Raw genomic sequence first — 21,114 nt, 5'->3', positions numbered from 1 at the left:
CCCTACACCTCCAGTTTTTGTGGTTTTGTTTTTATTTTAATTTATTCAAAGTAGTCAGATGTGGTTATGCATGATCACATGCAATGTTTGATATTGTGCAAGGAGGGCTAAGAATTAATTTTATACTATCTTATGGCCTCATAGTATATGGACCCTAATGTGGTATCTTAATGAGTTACTACTGAAATATTGCTGATGCTCCTCCTGCTTGTCCTTTTTTTAACTACCATATGTTATAAACACACCAACAGTCACCAAATTTGGTTAGATTCATAGGCAAGTGTTCAGCTGAACATACTTTTCAGCTAATGTAGCAAGATTAATCTTGAAGATGCTCTCATAGTGTACTCATTCTAAATAATAGCAGGTGGAAGGAAGGATCTTGCTTTCAGAGAAAATGGATAGACGCTTCCTGGAATTACACATTGAATCAGATAGAGACAGCTGCAGAAAGGAGATATGCATAGCAAAAACCAAATCAATTGGATTCAGTCACATCCAAATGAAATTGCATCAGTCAATAACCTTTCTTTCAAGTGACTGAAATCTTTCTGGCCCAAATTTCTCTTGTCAGGTTACTCAGTTTTTCCAGTGATTAAAGTATCTTAAAATTGCTTCGATAACATCAAGGACCTTGTTGTGACAAGTTCTGTAAATGCAGTCTCTTAAAAGAGAAATCTGGGTTTCATGTAGAGTATTGAGTGTATTGACTGAATTTTTCTCCACTGCTCCTCAGAAGCTTTTGTTCACAAAGATACTGCACAATGAAGGGAAACTGTACTTCTCACATTTAACAAATTCATTTCCATGGTTTGATAGCTATATTTTATTTTATTCTTATGTGTTCTGTGACTTCTTTCTTAAATTTTAAAACAGTTCTGGAAGTACAGTATATATATTTATTCTAAAATGCAATAGTACTGGTTAAAAATGCAAGCCTATAAATGGATAGACTGTTGTATTTGTTTTCTTTAGTCAAATTATTTATTAAAAGTGGGAGTACAGTGACCACCCATTACCACTCAAGGGTGGCTGAGATTTCATTTTTCCATCTTTACTTGACGTGTGTTTTTTGGCACCATGAATATTGATTTCTTTTGTTGTTTCATTTTCTTTTTCTGTTTGCTTCAGACTGATCACAATATATGTACTCTGTAGCCTTTATGGAAATATTTGTAATTGTTATATATAAAAAATCTCATTAACACTGTAAGTCTAGAAGACACATTCCATACCACTGTTGTTTTTAATTCATTAGTAAGATTCTTGATTTTTAGAAGGAATGAGCTCTGGCAACACCTATAGACTTAACTGGGAGTTGCGGGTACTCATCACATTGTCTAGATTAGGGGAAAAATATGAGTTCTTAAAACATACAAACTCACAAGACTTTGAGCGCCTTTTAGTGTTTCCTTCACTGTCCCTATGGTCACATCCACAACTCCAGATATATGTAAGTGAATGTCAGGATTTACAAAAGGAGAGTTTAAGGCTTTAATGGTCCTCAAGATTTGTCAGAGTAGAATGCATCTTATATGGATCTCATGCACAGACCCAGCTTTCATTTTGGGTGCCCATTTAAAGGTTTTCTTGAAAAAAGTTAAGTTTCAAAGTGTATGTGTCATTGGAATCCAACTAGCCCTGAAAACATCCTAACAAAAATCCTACACCTTTTCAAAAGAAGAGGTTGCCACTATCATTTCACAGTCCTGCATCACTCGCTGTCTCTCGTCTCGCTCAGTTTGTGCTCACCCTTTCTCTTATCTGTAAGTGATACCAGAAAAAGTATTAGTAAAAAGGATTTGGGGTGCTTTCCCTGGGCGGGCGGGAACGCTCAAAATATTTGTCAGTTCGATTTCCTGTATTTCAGACAATTTGACATAATTTCAGAAGAGATTTTTCACAAAAAATACATTTTTACATGACATGGGAAAGAGAGAGCTGATATGTCCAGGGGTGGGTGTAATGAGCGGTGGCTTCTTTACCTTGTTCCCTGGACAGGAAGGAGAGACAGGGATTCAGCTTTTTCCTGTCTGCCATAGGAAGTAAAGGATGTCAGTAGGTTCTTTTAGAGGAATAGAGGTGTATAGTGGACTTGCCTGCCCACAGTGTGTCTCCTCCTTCTTCCCAATCTTCACCTTCAGCCTCACTCTTCCACTACGTCTACTAACTGGAGAGTCTGGAAAATTCAGCTCTCTGATGTTTCATTTCACATTCTCCTGCTTGGCAAGTCCTCTGTTCTCTAGCCACAGATGGAAACATGAGTTATGTGGCTAAATCAACCTATCACTTTTGATAATCTCAACAAGGAGGAGCTAAGAATGGAAGTGTACAGAGTGGCTAGGTTAAGTGGGGCCTTTTGAAGGTGAAGACCAGGATTTAGTTGATATAAGCCAGTGAAGAAATAAGAGAAAAGGACTAGTTGTCTGGATCAATAACTATTGGGGGTAGATGAAAGGGAAGGGGCAAAGGCTAAGGGAAGAGTCATCGGTCCACGTCAGGGTTGATTTAGTCATAAAACAATCATAGAACATTAGAACTGTAAGGGACCTCGAGAGGTCATCACGTTCAGTCCCTTGCCCTCATGGCTGCACCAAGCACCATTTGGACCATCCCCGATAGATACCTAGTTAACCTGCTCCTAAATATCTCCAGTGATGGAGATTCCACAGCCTTTTTAGGTGGCGTTTAAATTTAAATGCAAGGTAAACATGCACAAATTGTACTTAAAGCTAAACCATGTATTTATGTATGTGTAAGAAAGATGTTTATCAAAACACATTATTCATTAAACCCTAACGGATCTATTAAACACAGGGGCGGTGTCTATATTACCCCCCTTTCAGAGTGGGTATTGAAATGACATGAATTGGAACTGGTTAATGAGGCACTAATGTGAATATTCAGAACCTCATTAGCATAATGACAATCGCATTTCAAAAGTGCTGCTTTCGAAACACAAACTGGCCGTGTAGACACAGGTGCTTTGAAATAAACCCCGCACTTTGAAATCCCCTTATTCCCAATTTGTTTTGGGTATAAGAGAATTTCGAAGTCTGAGGTTTATTTTGAAGCACCCACATCTACGTGCCCAGTTTGTGTTTCGAAAGCAGCACGTTCAAAGTGTGACTGGCTGCCATTATGTTAATGAGGTGCTGAATATTCATATCAGCACCTCATTAACCAGTTCTGATCTGTGTCATTTAAATACCTCTTCCAAAAGGGAGGGGTAGCATAAACGTGGCAAGTTAGTTTACTGAACTAATAGTTTTTGGTGTCATTTGAGATTTTTGAACTAGTAGATGTTATATTTTTACATGTAGTGTTTGCTTGTAGACTGGAAGAGGAAAAAGAAGATTCTCTGCTTTTTCAACTCCCGAATGCTTTGTTAGCTTTTAAGGAATTAGTTGTTCAACTCAACTAGTTGAATAAACTGAAATGAATAAAATATTCTTTCTGCACCTGCAGAAGATGCTACTGCTATCAGGAGCTGACTCAGCAAACTCTATTACATCAACCAAACCAGTGGTCTGATTTTCCTTAAACCTTATAACAAAAATATACTTAGTATTATTTTTACATTTTATTTAAGTTATTTTACAAGTTATAACAAGTTTAAGACTTAACATAGGTTTCCAAAATTAAATTTTAATTTTATATAGGTTTATTTTAAAAGTAATTTGCACTTAATTTATATGAAAATCTGACTTAAATAAAGAAGTCTGATGTTTAATATCTGTTTTTAATATTGATTTTTATTCACCCTGTTTCTCATAAACAGGTCGTGGGCAAGAGGTTTAATAATGGCACAGAAGCAATGTTTTGAGACTTTCCACAAATCAGTAAAGTTTAAATTAATGGTTATTTGCGGATAACATGAATTCTAATTTCTGTGTTTGCTCATGGTTTTGTCTCCCCCATTCACATTAGTCAATTTTTCCTTATGCTACTTATATGTATAAGTAGCCATTGTTTCTTTAAATAGCCTGTAATAAATTAGATGAAGGCTTTTTGATGTAAAGAAAATGTTGACATATCCCAATTTTGGAAATACTGTAAATATGAAATTAGAGGAGGCAGTAAAGAGCTTGTTTTCAAATGGAATGCTTTTTTCTTGTTAATGTTACGTATGTTCATTAGTGAAAAATGCAACATAAGGGGAAATTACTACAGAATTGGTTCCTTGCTAATCCAAAGTATACACACAGTGCCTTTTTAACCATGTACATAGATTATTTTAAAAACAAAATTTTTTAAAGTATACTTTCTTCATTGGCTTCCTGGACCAGTTCTTTAGCTCCTTCAGAGTCCTTTAGCACCTTGGTTTGGTTGTGTTGGTACTATGCGATGTGCAGACTCATTATTAAAATGTAATTCATTATACAGTGAAATCATTGTGTTCAGTGCAGCTAGTTTAAGGCTCTAACCGTAGAATCATAGAATCACAGAACTGGAAGGAACCTCAAGAGGTCATCGAGTCCAGCCCCCTGCCCCAAGCAGGATCAACCCCAACTAAGTCATACCAGCTATGATTATGTCAAGCCGGGATTTAAAAACCTCCAGGGATGGAGATTCCACCACCTCCCTAGGCAACACATTCCAGTGCTATGTCTCAGTTCATCAAGATGAAGAGAGAAGGGAAAAGCTAAGTGGATTTACATGTTGCTCCCCTGTTCTTCAAAGGAATGTACCTCTAAATAAAATGTTTCATGAGCATTGGTGCTAGAAGACTGCAACACATTTCCTGCAAAAACAACAAGAAGTCCTGTGGCACCTTATAGACTAACAGATATTTTGGAGCATAAGCTTTCGTGGGCAAAGACCCGCTTCGTCAGATGCATGATTAGGGTTAAAGTGGGTTGTTGCCCATGAAAGCTTATGCTCCAAAATACCTGTTAGTCTATAAGATGCCACAGGACTTCTTGTTGCTCTCAAAGATACAGACTAACTCAGCTACCTCTGTGATGCTGAGTTCCTGCTATGCTATTTTAAGTAGTAATTTTTCTTTGCAGTCTCATTTTTTACTCACTTTCCACTTAATTACTTGCGGTTATTAAAAGAGATGCTAAAAGCATTGAAGTCCTCAAATACTGAATAGAAAGAAATTATATTTTAAGAAATAAGAATATAATTGGTCTGTCTTATGTGGACATTTAGCAAGAATTAAGTAAGTATGCTTATTTTCTGGTACTTCTTTATTTTTTAAATAAAACACCCTCCCATAATGGCAATAATGCACCCGAGTAATGTAGGCATCTGCTTATCTGCTCTTGTGCCATGTACTGCTTAGATATCCACCTATGAGGAGAATGCTATCTTTCATGTTAATGTCTTTCTGTTTTAACTGAGCCACTGCTTTTATGATCAAAAACTTATGCAGTTTTCTCTTTACAATTGGATGGCTTCTTTGTGAACTATACTGAGCAAAGAATCAAAAAGGAAGCTACGCATAACCCAAGTCAGTATGAACTCTAAGAAAATAACAAGGCTTACATGTAGGACATTACTCTTAAACTATCTACTTGGGCTGACCATACATATTATTTAAAACTAATATGGTGTTAAATGTTTCATAAGACACAGAGCAAAGCTGGTATGATCTTAAATGTTAATATTCTTTTCTTATCACTTTACTGTGTAGATACCCTTCATGAGATACAACTCTGCCACAGCTCATCCTCGGAGGCAATCCTGGAAACCTCTTTTATAAATGTGATTTTAAAATGTGGATAAATCTCTTCTTAGAGTACATAAAGTATAGGAGAACAACTATCTTCTCTTTTTCAGAAGTTTATCATGACAAAAAAAGTTGAGTTTGCTTGTTTGGTTTGGCTAGAGTGTAATTAATTAGTTTGTTACTTGGACCGACAAGGCGGTTAATTTGCCTGCATTATTTTGCACTAATCAGGAACATTTGATATGTCCATTGTTGGAAAATACCAGATAAATGTTGTCAGAATTGTCCTGTTAAGTAATGTCTTTTTCCCCTGTGCTTCTTTGACAAATAATGATATGCAGTACTTAGATTCATTGAAGAGTGGCATAAACCTCTGGGACTTAAATACTTTTGTGTTCCTGTCTGGTGGTATTAATTTCTTTTAAAAAGGAATGCTTTGCTATCACTCTGCTGCTCAACTCATGTGCAGTTTAATAAGAATATTCCTATATATATAATGTGTTGTGGAATTCAATAGAAGTTTATGTATAAAGATTGTTTCAGTACAGTAGCAATAACAGATGTGTTATTTGGCACTTGGCACTTTCTAATTTTGAATAGCTTTGCTTCAGAAGAATTGCTTTTGTGTTTATTAGCATGAACTAATTGTTTCCACTTTCAAATGTACGAGTAAACAGAAATATCTCCATATCCATGCTTTGTTGTATCATTGTTCAGACCAATAAGAAAATTTGAACACTGTTTTATTTGGCTTACTTTTGCTGTTGTGTTCAGGTCCAGGTATGTTTTGGTTTTTCAAATTTAAATATGAAACTGCTATATAAGTTGGTGAATGAATGAAGAACTGATCACACAGTATACCATCTGAAAGATCTTCATCTACGTCTGTGTACCTCCAGATAGATACAGACATAATTTTTTGGTCTACAAACCATACTGATCAAGTTCTTAAATCTACAGCAGCAGTATATAGACATCTCCATTGTTTCATCTTGAACTTGATTGAGGGAAAGAAAAGAAAAATCTGTGAAGTGTAGTCATGCTTGTAACTTTGCAACGTATCATCTTGTAACTTCTTGATCTATGGTGGGAGGTATTGTCATTTCTCACAGTATATTTCTAGTTCAAAATAAATATTAAACATAAAAAAGATACATGCCTTGTTAAGTGATAGGAGAAGAATACAAATTGGTGTATACTAATTTAATAGTCATATCTTATTAGGACATCTCATGTTTGGATATTATCTTCAATAAAATTAACTTGATGTGTCTAACAAGTTGTACTGTTTTGGAAAAAAAAGAGTCAAGGAAGATTTTCTTTTTAACATTTTATAAATGTTCTTTAAGCCATAAAGCACATGCAAACTCAGCCTGTGCGAAGTAATGTGTGTTTTGGGATAATCCAGTTTTTGAGTCTGACCGCCATTTGAGAAAGGGAGGACAGAGTTAAAATGCATCTCTTGCAGAATTCGGAAACACAGCTGACTAGAGAAAATTATATCCAGCCATTATGATAACACAAAAAAAAATCATTGTGGACAACAATGCAGGCCCCTGTGTACTGTCTGGTTAGGAATTACTAATGACTTTTTTTAAGATAATCTTAGTAGAAAACCAAATGTACTGTGACATATGGTCAATAATTAGTCTAATGTGTTACCAGCTCCAGTTCCTAGTACAACATTCTTTTATCTTCTGTACTTCTCAAGGCATAATGTGAGACAGTGAGTGCCACTTTCTCATTTTAATTTTTTCTGTCTTAAATTTTTATTTGTTTAGTAGTTCATTACTTAAACTTCATAATCTCAGAAAGCAAATTTTATAATTTTTTTTCCATTGACTTCTCCCTTGCCTTGAAATTGTTTTCAGTACCCTGTGAAATGAATCATTCACCACTGGCCCAGCATTGTCAGTACTATTGATACTCTGTTACATGTTTACGAAATGACTGTTCTGTTAAGCATTATTTACTACAATCATTTTATAGCTAGCAAACACTGAACTTAACTGAAATATATGCTGCAGTCTCACAAGGAATGAAGGAAGTTCATTAGTGATTAGTAAACATGAAAATATTGCAAGGTAAAGGTACAATTACTTTTGTCAGCTATGAAGTGTAGAGGCTTTATTTTGGTAAGGTATTAAATATATGTATAAATCTCTCCCATGTAGTGTTGTTTTATTTGTCTTTCCTCTCTGGAAATCTGGGTAAAATATTTATGATTTCATATCTTGAAATGTTCAGTTGTTATCTTCTAGTCCTTAGTGGATAGTGATAATACTTCACAGCCACCATGCCGTTTAGTACAGTTGATTACAGTCATCTTAAATCCTAAAGTGCCAAAGCTTTTGGAGTAGTGTTGATGTTATAGGTTAGGAGTGGGAGACATAATTTAGTACAATGCCTATCCATAGATTGTCTGTCTGTAACAAACAAGAATTTCCAGAGTCTAATTTTAATGGATACAACCCAATCAAAAGTGCAGCCACATTTTCCTGTTTTCCAGAAGAAAAATATGTTGTATGTATCTTCCTAGCACTCTATTTTCATAGAACTACTCAATCTATGTTAAAAATGATACAGAAGCAAATCATATATTCAGGTGTACATCTTACACAGTTTATACTCCACAATATTTTGGGAGCACACATACTTGTAGAGGGCCATGCAAACATTGTATCTGTGTATTTAATTCCCCTTGTGTGTATATGTATTTATAGAATTTCTCTATGTAATTTGTTTTGGAAACCCACAGTATGTTTCACAGGTTATGGTGTACCACAGCCTTCTCATAACAAAAGTGAACACGTTTCTGCCCTAGACCAATGCTGTTAATTTGCGTATATACTGAAGCAGGGGTTGTGCTAGTATTTCCACTATTTAATTTGTAAATGCCTTTTTAATAGTTTATTGGGGTTCATTTGTTTCATAAAGCAGATAAGAGATTGTTGTGTCCCATTTCATTTAGGGAGTCTTAAATTATAAATATACAACATATAACTTTCTCAAATTATGTGGAGTCAATACATGATCTTCCTTTACCTCTGGATATTTAGTTTTAAAATGCATAGATATAATCACAACTTTTTTTCAGGTGAAATTAACTGAAATATGCATGGTTGTTTTCTGTGTATTCATCTGTGGTATAAATAATTGACAGTTATATGGCACTCAAACACCATTGTGACAGATACCTTAAAAAGAACCAAAATACATTAAGTGGGTTGCGATATGTTTGAACTATTTTGTGGACAAAAAGTTATATATCTTTAATTCTTCTTAAATTGAAATAACTCCCTCACATTCTGAGACTTCAGTAATCCATGGTGATAAATCTGTTGGGGTTAGGGATAAGGTCTGTATACAGGTTGCAAGGCGCTTTGGCCAGAGCTTTTCTCTTGCACTCGGAGAGTAGAATGAGAGGAGCAGGTTATGTAAAGGTAGCTGTGCTAGTTTTACACATTCAGGGATTTCTCTAAACCAGGGGATTATCCAGCTGCCTAACTGGGGGAAATTTCTTCCTGATCATTGCAAAGGAGACCCAAGGATATGGCATGTGTACTTTCAATTGGAGTTGTATAGTCTGTCTTTTTGTTTAATGTTTGATCCATAATTTGTATTTATTTAAGGAAGGGCATTTTTTTTAAATTTACAGATCACATCAAAACCAAAGTAGCTTTCATTGGAACCCATGAAGTAGGGTTGCATGATTATTATGCAGTATAATATTTATGGAATTTGCAGGCATTGAAAATACTTTCACATTTTTCAGTAGTTGCCTGGGGGATGGTTATCTAATAGGCAGATATGATGAATATTGCTTGATGAAAGTATTCCCACCCCCCTTTTCTCTCTCTCTCTCTCTCTCTCTGGTTAGGAAAATGAACACACATTTTTGAGTAGTGTAGTATAGAAAATACTATCATTTCACCTCTGGATCCTTGGTTCAAATTCAGCTTTAGATAAGTGAAAAACTGTCTGTTTTATTTTGTCTTTATATGTGTTCACATTTGAGTGTTGGCTTGGGAGAGGTCTGGTGTCGGCAGGCGTGGATTTAAGGATAAATGTTGTATCAGCAAATGGCAGAGCCTTATGAGGATGGAGGTTTGTTCTTCATGGTGTATGTAACATTACAAATACTTGAACAGGAAACAAGGAACCAAGACAGCATACTTTGGCAATTAAATAAATGCCTGGTGTTGGAATAACAGTATTGTTGTAGTTCTGAACTGATACAGCTCAGGTTTGTCATTTATTTGATAGTTTGTTGTTCGTAAAATTCTGGACTGGAATTTTGCCTGAGGAATGATTGTATGATAGACCTCTTCTAAACCAAATTATTTGTCTCATGATCATGTAATGTTGTAGATCTGACTCCCATACATATAGATTTTCCCGTAGGTATAGGTATACTGTGAGATTTACCAGCACTGCTTGGGTACTTAATTCACGTATTTTTTGAAAATAAAAGGATAATATACATGCCTTATTAAAATGATTGTGGTTTTTCAAGAACTGTGTTATTTTTATGAAGTTAATTTTTATTTTGGATTAATTAAAAAGTGATTGTTAAAATTGTTATTTATTTTAGTACATTTTTAAAAATTAATTCCATCAAATGTATTTTTATTCATCCCTATAAACCCTTATCATTTACTATGTTTTAACAAAAGGGCTAACAAAGTCTGTTTGGTTTCCAAGAACATTTTCATGTTTTCAAACCATAAGCATTGGTTTAGCTGTGCTAAAATAGAGTGTTACTCCAAATTTCTCCATGTTTTATTGTTTTCTGTAACGTTTATTGAGAAACAATCCTATTCAAGCTTCATCCTATTTTTCTGGCTCATCTTAGTTCAGTTTCTTTCATCATTCACTCTGTTATGTCAATTTTGAGGACTGTACTTGAGTTGGCAATTCTGTCTCTTTTCTCTTTGATTTTATGAGAAGGAGTCCCGTTCTGGGCACGTCCCATTTTCTTGCACAACCAAACCTTTATGTTGTGTTAAGTTATGATAACAGGAAGCTGTATGTAAAATTTAATGGTCCTTGCTGTTACCATTTTGGAGGATTTCTTCATCAAACACGAGAGCAGACACACCCACTAAAATATATAGTAAATAGATGTATATATTAAAGTTAATTGAATTTTTAACACTAACTTTTTGCATGGCATTGTAGACAATGTGCAACGGTTTGTGTGTTTGATTGAGAGATTTTCTGTAGTCTCTGAAGCATATATGTGAAGTTGAATTTAAAGATTTAACTTATTAATGCGGTGTTTCAGGGACTTTTAGGTAATTACTTTTACAGCTGTAGATGGGTGCTGCTGACTTGTGAATATAAAATAGGTTTTTTCACTCTGCTTGAGTCATCTCTTTATAAATGTATGTGATATTAATGGTGGTGACTTAAAAATACGCTTGTAGTAGGTATGTGTTGTATCCACCGTTCCTTTGTACTGGTCTTTTTCCCACTGCTCACTCTAAGACTTCTGCAGGCCAGCTGATAAGATTCCCTCCTGTCCAGGTAGATGCGATGTAATGAAATTGGATGTGCCTACTTAGGTTTGTAAATAAAATGAGATTGACCTGGCAGTAATTATCTCATTTATCTGATTTACATTGTAAAATCAGTATCTACACTATTGATTAGAGCATAATTAGTTAATTATGAACAGGAAAAATAGAGTTATGGTAAGCCTAAACACAGCAGGCTATACTGCTAAAAATTTCAAGGGCATGAGCAGATGGAGATCACTTTAATGGAAAACAAAGCAGACATGTTTCAGGTATGGAACTGTCTAATCAACTTCTTGCTGTGAGGAGATTCTTGACCTCCATTCTATATTTATTACACATGAACAATATTTTCCTTCAGTTGTTAGTTTCCTTTATTAGTTAATTTACTAATCTAACTACTACAAAATTTTTTTTTTGCCTTCCTCATGAGGAGCAAATATGCTGTGCTCTAAGCCCTAAATAAGGGTGGAGGTAAGAGGTGGGTGAAGTGTTGAACTGGGGAAAAGGGAAGGCTGCTTCTCAGTGTTGGCCCGCTCCACTGAGAGTGATTGTGCTATTTTTGCACACCTCAGTTTTACCACCTTAATTTCTCCATGTAAAAATGGAAAATTAATTGTCTGCCTTCTTTTTGGAATGGAACAAAAAACTTTCTGATTTTGTTATGTAACATGATTGATTCTTGTTAAACACATTTTCAATAGTAGGTAGCACTATATCAGCTAACACTAGTTTAACATCAGGAGCTTCTGAGTTCTGGGTACAACATCAGCATCACTGATAATAAATAGTGGGGAGGGGGGGTGAAAATTTCAATGCGCATTTTGGATAACCCTGACCCTTGATGCATTTGGTTAATATCTGAGGTAAATTTGTAAAACTGAATGTGTGACGAATGGGATAATTTTTATGATTAAATTTCTTTTGTAACACGATTGCTTATTTTTATTATCAAAGGTTCTTTTGGGAGAAGCACTGAATAACTCTTAGAATTGGTAAAATAGTAGGGGGCCTTTCATCTGATACAAGTCCAGTTGGATTTCTTTGGTATTCTTTGAAAAATACAGGATATAGTTACAAAAGGAATTCTATATTACAGATCGACAAATGGTCTAAACCAATAGTTTTCAACTTTATTACAGAGGAGGGCCACATAAACATAAGCACAAGCTTGTGTGACCCAATTAGTCTATATATTTCAGTAAGATTTAAAGTCACCTGAAATGATTTTATATTTTAAGTTCAGTCTGCTTTGTAAGTGTTTAGATAAGGTTTTTTCTGTGAACAGTGTTGTCTGTTTACAACTAGTGTAAACTAAAATGATGTAAAGATAAAACACTACTGAGTCAGATACTGGTATATTGTATAGAAGAAAGTTGAGCGATCCTTATGAAATGCTCTACTAGGCCATAAATTGGGTACACTAGTCTAAATTACAGAGAATATATATTACTAAACCTGCATAGAAAGTGGCCAGTATAGTCAGCTTATTTATAATTCTGGCAGAGAAGCCAAGGACATAACTACATATTCTCCTGTAGAAGAGTTCACACAAGATCATATTTGATCCCCATATCTCCAAGTAGTGTAGGGATGTGTGCACTATTTGTATCTACGCTGCCTGTATTAATGTTGGCTACCACGAAATTCTGAATCTATTGACATCTTTCACAACCAACAAATTCATTTAACTTTAAAGTAACCTTATAGTGTAAATTCTGTGTCTGGATTTGACAGTGCCTTTTCCATCTCCACATTTGACTAGGACCCTAGACCATAGTAGATGATTCATATTGAAGACCATATTCATTTTACCTGTTACTTTCGTAACCTGATGGATAGACATGTGATAACTGATCAGGCTTTTTCCAGTGCTGGTGCCAGTTTAAGACTATAACGAATCAAGGAGGAACTGCTTTCTTTACAGAGCTTTCCCTTATTCTCCAAGAATTTGAAGTTTCATCAGCAAAAATCTATCACAAAGCTGTGCTTCCAGGCAGATTGTCCACCAGTAAAATATTCTAATTAGCAGATATTAGGTATAGTGTACAGAAGTGTATTTTGTGTCCTATTATCTCACCATATGAACTCGAGTAGAGTCTAGTTGTGCTACTGTAGAAGTCAATGGCCACATTCCATTGGAATGAATGGAAATGATACTGAGCCTCTCATCAGTTTTGTGCCTAGATCATCTTTTATTAAACAATTAAATTTCCATTTACCTATCTGTGCAGTACATTTACCATTTTACTAAACTTCCAAACTGACCCCTGACCCCCAAGGGAGCTACTTTTACATGCACACTTTAAAGGATTAAATTTAGGTTCCTCTGTACAAGAATATATTTTATACAAATAATTTGAAAACAATGTTTTGCTATTTTGTGGTGGTTCTTTGAGTGCTTGCTCAGATCCCTTCAATATAGGTATGTGTGCTTGCCAAATACACCAGTGCCAGAAGATTTTCCTTCAGCAGTATTTGTAGGGAACAGGTTCCAGCACCTCCTGGAGTATCCTACACATGCCACAGTATATAGGTCACCTCCAGGCCCCTCCTCTCTCAATTCCTTCTTACTGCCAATGATGGTGCTTGGAACTGCTTGCTCCAGCTTGAGCTGTAGTCTTCAGTATTAAGTTTTCCTTATTCAGTTGTAAATAGTTTTCCCTTCTGTTGTTAATAGTTGTAAAGAGTTGTTAGACCCACTTGGGGACTGGGCATACTGAACTCCCCTGACTTTAAAGCACATTGTGTCTGTCGCAGGCCCATGCCAGTTAGCAATCTGCATGCTGACTGTCTTCGTTGTCTCAGAGAAAAACACATCTCTGAGAAGTGTTGGATCTGTAGATCCTTTCATTCCTGGATGATAAAAGACACGGTCATCTGGCTATAAGCCGTGCTCTTGGAAGTCTGCCCTTGCTCCCCAACACCAGCACTTGGACTCAGTTCTGAGTATGAGTGCTTCAGTGTGGAGCACTCTCCTGACACTACGAGGCCAGCAGTTGGTATCTCAGTGGTCCTGGCCAAGAGGACCAAGAAAATGGGCAAGGATAAGTTCCCTACCCATCATAAAGAGAAGACTAGGCACACAAGGGAGCAGCGGAGAGACCGTGTACCTAACAAGGCCCTCCTTGTTCCCTGTCACCCACTCTGAGTATCTAGGTCCCCTCCACATAAGGGGCGATTCAGGTGGGCCAGGACCTTATCTTCATGCTGGTGCTCATGATGCCAGCAACCATCCAGCCTTGGAAAAGCCATTGTTTGTCCCTCAGTTGCAGAGTGCTCAGCTCTCTCACTCTCCCACTCACATGGACAGAAGAGCCCCATGTAACCCTGCACATTTGTTGAGGGAGAGACCAGGGCTAGACACTTCAGTCCAAGCATTGCTGGAGACTGGATGTAAACCTATGGAGGAGCACTGGAGCTAGTCTCTCCCCAGTTGCAGGTCATCACTCAAAGGATAGATCCTTGCATGTCCAGCACTGCTCCCTATGTTGTTGCCCAGTTGCAAGTCTCAAAACCATCCTCGGTCCACCAACTGCTGACCTAGGTCAGCATTGTCTGACAGCTCCTGATGCCAGAGAATCAAGGGCATCTGGCAGCATCCACTCTGCCAGCACTGCATTTGCATACTTCTCTGTTCTCCTAGCACGGTTATTGGCACTGTACTCCATAGTTCACTAGCTCATACCACAGTCAGCTTTGCAGCCTTCTCCAGGGCCCCAAGCACCTTTGCCTGCTCGTTGGCTCCCACTGACTCCCTGGGACTTCCCTGTACAGTCCCAGCCTACCTGCTTAGTAGCTGGAGCATTAGAAGCACCCTCCGTCCCCGCAGCCTCCACCCACTGGCGTCAGAGTGTTAGGTTGACTACTACCCCTTCCAGTGGCCAGAGAGGATGGATAGTCAGCCCAAGCCTACTCATCCTCATCTCTGGATGAGGCCTTTGAAACACCCCCTCCACCGGACCATGAACCTGGACCTCCAAGCTGAGGAAATGTAGGAAGCCTCAGAAACCCTGATTGAATGCTACATCAGGTCATTCCAGCTATGGTGGCCCTGCCATTGCATGACAGAGTTGCCAAGATCACCCAGGCTCTGTGACAAACTCCTCTGCTTCCCCCAGTTTCAAAAAGGTCCAAGCGAAAATATTTCATCCATACAAAGGGTCATGATTTTTGGATGCTCGCTCAGCACCCAACTTGCTGGTGGTAGAAGCGGTGAACCACCAAGAGAGATGGGGCCAGCCCACCCCCACGCCAAAGAAGACTCAAAACACACATCTGTTTGCTCATAACCTTTATTTCTCAGTGAGTTTTCAACTGCGGGTGGTGAACCATCAGGCCCTCATTGTCAGTTGTGATTTAAATGCATGGCAGGCAATGTCTAAATTTGACCTCAGATTTATGGAAGCACCTAGGAGGGAATCCTGAGTGTTCACCAATGAGGAGAGGGGTCCCAGTGAGCAAGGCTGTGCTATGGGCTGTGCCATCCATGATGCCTGCCATTTCCAGTCATAGGGAAGCATGGTTACTCTTCTCAGGATTGTCTTCAGAAGCCCATCAAGCCATACAAAACCTTCTATTTAATGGGGCTGCATATTTGTGGAACACATGGATACAAAATTTCATGGGCTTAAAAGTCTCCTGAACCTTCTTGAAGACCTTGGTGTTGTATATCCCCAGGCTGGAAAGGAAAAATGAAAACCTGACCCATTCCAGCCTGAGGGGTCTGACCCCCAACAGGACCCAGGTCTAGGGAAGTTTAAGCTCTTCTGGAGGAGGCCAAGCCACCAGTCTGAAACTGCCTCTTAAATCTCCTCCAGCCATGCAAAGTCCCCTAGCAAATGTCCCTTATGAGGGTATGCCTTGGGGGAGTGACAACTTTTGAACCACTGGATCCTCCCCATTTGTTTTCCTCCCACCTTTGCTCCTTCTTGCTAGCCAGGAGTACTATCAAAATGGACTGCTGGGCCCTGGGTGTGGCACAGCATGGCTGTACCGTCCAGCTATCCTCCATCCGCCTTTGCCACCTGTCCTCTCCATCCCTTTTCAGGGAGCTCTGTGTCTAGAACCTTCTGGAACAGGAGGTAGGTTCTTCTGTATGGAAATGGTGAAGGAGGTACCACCCCATTACAGAAACCAGAGCTTCTACTCCTATTATTTGTTAATCACAAAAGCTGTAAGGGTCCTTTGTTCCACCCTGGACCTGTGAGATATGAATCACTGCATAGTCAGGATCAGGTTTTTCATGGTCTGCCTGGCTTCAGTCATTCCCATCCTGGATCCATTATCTGAACCATTATCAGTTTTCCATACTTCCCTTTGGGCTGGGTATGGCCCAAAGGGTGTTCACAAAGCGTATGTCAGTGGTAGTAGCTAGCCTGAGACACCAAGGGATTCAGGCCTATCCCTTTTCTGATGACTGGTTCTTCAGGGCAGCATTGAAGCCAAGAGCTGGGGGGACATCACCTTCCAGCTAAGTATGTGCCAGCATCTGGGCCTCCTGGTGAATGACAAAAAGTCAACATTAAGAACCGGTACAGAGGGTTAAATTCATCAGTGCAGTGCTGGTCTTGACCATGGCCTAAGCATTGCTTTCTCAGGGCAGGTACAAGTATCTGGTGTGACCCTCATAGCACAGGTCTCTACCATACTGCTGACCGCAGTCAGGGTTTGCCTCCACATCCTGGGTCACATGGCAGCATGCACATATGTGGTGCACCTCACCAGACTCAGGGTTGCCTCCCCTTTTCCCAGCAGCTGTGGCTGGCTTCGCTGTAATCACCCACCATACATTCCCTGGACTGAGTGATTACTGTTCCAGCACAGATCCTCCAAACCCTGAAATGGTGAACCGTGCTGGAGAATGTCATGTTAGGCATACCCTTTTGGTTGACGTTTTATAGAACTGGTGTCAGAAGCCTTGGAATGGGGATTCAAGGTCAATCGGTGTTTTCCTAGCATATAATGACTAGATTCTTGAGAGGCTCTTCCCAGAGGCCACAGCTCCTCTTCTGTAATTAGACCTTAACTTGGTCCTTTATTAGCTGACAGGGCTTCCCTCCAAGGCACTGACCTCCTGCTCCCTTTCACTCCTTTCCTCTAAGGTGGCCTTTTTAGTGACAATTATATCAGCCAGGAGGGTATCCAAACGTAGTGCTCTGATGTTGGAACCCCTGTATGTAACCTTTTCCAAGGTTAAGGTACAGCTCAGGCCTCACCCGGCCTTCCTGCCCATTGTTTTTTCTGCCTTCCACATGTGTCAGGATATCTTCCTTCCAGTCTTCTACTATAAGCCCTATAAGAATGAATGAGTGAGGAAGAATGTGGTATTGCCTTCAGTACATATGTTCACATTTCATCATGCAGCAGGCCAGAGATGTCACCGGGTTCAGCAGAGCTGTGCTGCTTTCAGCATGTTCTTAACCTCCTACCCATCTCCACAGATATTGCTTAGAGTCACCTAAACTGAATGGACAGGAGCAAGCACACAAAGAAAAGACTGTTACCTATTTCCATAACTGGTGTTCTTCTAGACGTGTTGCTCCTGTCCATTTAGCATCCCACACTCCTTCCCTTCTGTGGGAGTTTCTGGCAAGAAGGAACTTGGAGCTGGGAGTAGGAGGCGGGTACGTCCATATATAGCACAGCATGTGCACACCATTCTGAGGGCACTGGAGCTGGTCCCCTGTAGATAGTTCTGAGGGATAATTTTCTGGCACTGGTGCTTGTGGCAAGCACACACACACCAACGTTGAATGGACATGACCGACACATGTTTTTTTATGACTTTGTATGTATGCATCACTAGATACTTTGATATCTGAAGGATGTGTGATATATGAGGGTGATTTTGTCATCCACATACTCTCACCAGTTTTGCACATATATTTAAATTAGTCTCTAGAAACTGTTTTATAGAAGTTTTTAATATGCAAGAAGAATATGAGAACACTTACAGACAAACTGATTGGAAAAGAAAAATCAGTAGAATACAGAACAAAACTTGGCTTTAGAATCCTGAAACCTGTATTTTCTGTCATAATTTAAGATCATGTCAACGAACTTACATAGATTTATTGGATGACATTTGTAGAATGGTTTAAAGTAGAAGCAGAATATTGGGCAATCTAGGTAAGAGATGTCCTCTTGCCCTCCAAATTAGAGATTTTAAAGCATAATTTTAAACAGGAAAGATTGATTTCTTTTACAACTGTTCTCCTGTATTCCTGTGTTATTATTAAGCAGTCTGCTCAGAAAAATCTATATATCCTGTGTCAAAATGGCTCATAGTCTCAAGTTTGGTGTAGATTTTAGAATCTAGTAGGGTCCTTTGGAAATTAATTTATTGAATTTGTGTGATAAAATATGACTTACTTACTGGAAGATCTCTAAATGTTTAACAGAAAGGAGGAGTTCAATTAGAATACCTTTGTGTAGGCACATCTCAGAACTGTAAGAGTTTCTAAAGTAAAATGCAATACATTTCTGTGAAATAGATTAGGAATATAACAGCTCTTTTCAGATGCAGAAACTGAAGTGCAAGGAGATTAACTGATTTACCAAAGATCACACAGGTCATTTGCAAAGCCAGGAAGAGGATTCAAGAGTCCAGGCTCTTATAATTAATCTGTACTATGCCTCCTATTGATCTTAGTTATGCAATTGCAGCTATGTAAACAGTGTAGCTGTAATCAGCGTATTGAGCCTACTTACCATGTTGTCTGTCTTGTGGTAAGGTCAGTGGCTGTTGTTCTGTCGACTCTGCATACTTTTCTCGTCCCGATGGAGTATCGGAGTCAATGGAAGAGCTGACAGGTCGATTTATCACATCTGAGCAGATGCAATAAATTGACCACTGGTGGATCAGTCTCTGCAGCGTCAATCCACCATGTTGTGGAGACAAACCCTTAAATGCCCTTCTCTCATAGTCAGAGATAAAACATAGCAAATGGTATGCTGGGTACTGTTTTCATGATGATTTATAACACACAAAATAGTTTATGGGCCCTGTCTTGCATTCCTTAAGAAGTCAAATCTCTTGTTAGAGCCCAGAGTGTCCGTACAGAAGTAAGCAGTAGTGCAAAACAGCATTACTAGAAAAAGATCTTGAAAGTGTACCAGTGACCATCTCTGTATGGTTACCTAGAAAAACGGAGTCAATTCCAGACTGTACACGTTCTGCAGTAATGCTAGAAAAATATTTGTTTTAGTTATCCAAATACTATGCCAGACTGGTTATTTTTGTATGGAGTTTTCCTTTTCAAATATTTTAGTTTAATCTTCCTTCTGTTATGTGTTCTTTATTCTGGTAATAATTTATTAAAGTGCATTGTTATTCTTGGTCTGATAAGCAGCATATTGTGCCTTTCATGTGGTAAAAAATAATTCTGCATTGTGCACCTAGCTGCTGTTTTGGAGTTTATTAAATTTGCTTTGCTAGTTTCTTACCTGTGAATTTCCTGGGTTATGAGGCTTTAATTCAAACATTTAATTAAACAATTAAATCAAACACTGCAGTGGAATAAACAAAGAGAATCTGACAAAATTCATTTTTAGTAAGCTTTCCCTTTTGCATAGGGTATATGCAAAAAGTAAAGACAACCACTAAAGTAAATATATATGAATTTCCATTATATGCTGTTAAATTCTTTTTTTTCCTCTTCAGCATATTGTTGCAATGTCTGATGCAAGACTCCTTTCCTTAAACACTGCAGTATGGCAAATGCTTCTTCAGCAGCAATGGACTAAAAATGCCTGAAGAAAGAGTAGTTATGATAGGTGTTTCAGACTGTCTGTGAGGTATACATGGTGCACAAAACACTGTCAAAAAGCTTGTTGATAAACCAAGAATTACAATGTATACAGGGTAGACTTAGTTCACATTATAACTGTAAATGAAAGATGACTGCAAAATGATTACCTGAATGACCTTGTCAAATTTGCACAGAAAGAATCTCACATTATTGAGTATTTCGTTCAGACCTTTGTTAGTCAATATTTTTTTAAAAATCATTAATGGATTTGTAAACTTGTTTGACTTACCAGATATGTGGGCAGACATGGGAGATACATAACAAAAATTTCTGGTGGCTTGAAATTGCACTAAATTCTGAAAATTGTAGTTACTTATACTAACTATAGTCTCTGCAAAATGACAGCACAGTTTTGTAAAAATCTCAAAAAAGTTTGTAATGATCATCCAGGATCTTAAAAATTGATTAATTGATCACCCACAGTTTCTTTAGTTAGCAAGGCTTAACATGATATAATTCCAGTCACAATGAAGAATAGTAAATACACAGAAAATATGTAGCTGCCTCCAATATTACTGAATCAGAATATTCCAGATAAAATAGAAACATATAATTGAAATGTGTAAATCTCCCTTCCTGAAAATGTCTGTTTTAAATCAAACTAATGATTGGGAAATTTGGGGAAAGATTTCCATGGGCTGGACTACCCCAGAGTGCTTTTAGAGGGGCTTGATTAATTAAATCAAAAAAACGCAATTTATCTGTTTCTCCTGCAGGTGTGACGAATGCAGGCTCTGCTACCATTTTGGTTGTCTGGATCCTCCTTTGAAAAAATCTCCAAAACAGACAGGCTATGGATGGATTTGTCAAGAGTGTGATTCTACTTCCTCTAAAGTAAGTTAACTGTCTGTGAAAACTCAGAGAAGGAATTCTGTTTTAGAACAGCCTTTTTGAGCAAATCATTATGTAGTTTCTCATCTTGACTTTGTGTTTGCACACTTTGCATAGATCTGCATTAGGAAGCAGAGACATTTAATTCTACTCAGTTAAAGGTCACGCTGAAAGGATTTCATGTTGTCTTTAACTGGAGGAAAGAAAAATGCAAAATGAAAATTGTGTTAATTGCCTCGATAAAGAGGAATTTATTCGTCCTCTTAATCATTTT

General features: G+C 38.0%; 1 protein-coding gene across 5 annotated transcripts in view; it reads left to right on the top strand.

Annotated features, from left to right (window-relative positions):
- The window catches only part of PHF14 (PHD finger protein 14), a 286,072-nt gene that overhangs the window by 173,805 nt on the left and 91,153 nt on the right, over positions 1-21,114 (top strand). For 4 of the 5 annotated variants that reach the window (XM_074984682.1, XM_074984680.1, XM_074984679.1 and 1 more), the window contains exon 17: positions 20,726-20,843. In XM_074984682.1, coding sequence (XP_074840783.1) covers positions 20,726-20,843 — 118 coding nt within the window. Of the gene's footprint in view, positions 1-5,641; positions 6,893-20,725; positions 20,844-21,114 lie in introns of those variants that run through there. The other variant, XM_074984684.1, reaches the window with a different exon arrangement.

Source organism: Carettochelys insculpta, chromosome 2 (genome assembly GCF_033958435.1).
Source record: "Carettochelys insculpta isolate YL-2023 chromosome 2, ASM3395843v1, whole genome shotgun sequence".
Lineage (NCBI taxonomy): Eukaryota > Metazoa > Chordata > Testudines > Carettochelyidae > Carettochelys > Carettochelys insculpta.
This window is presented reverse-complemented; position numbering and strand designations above follow the sequence as displayed.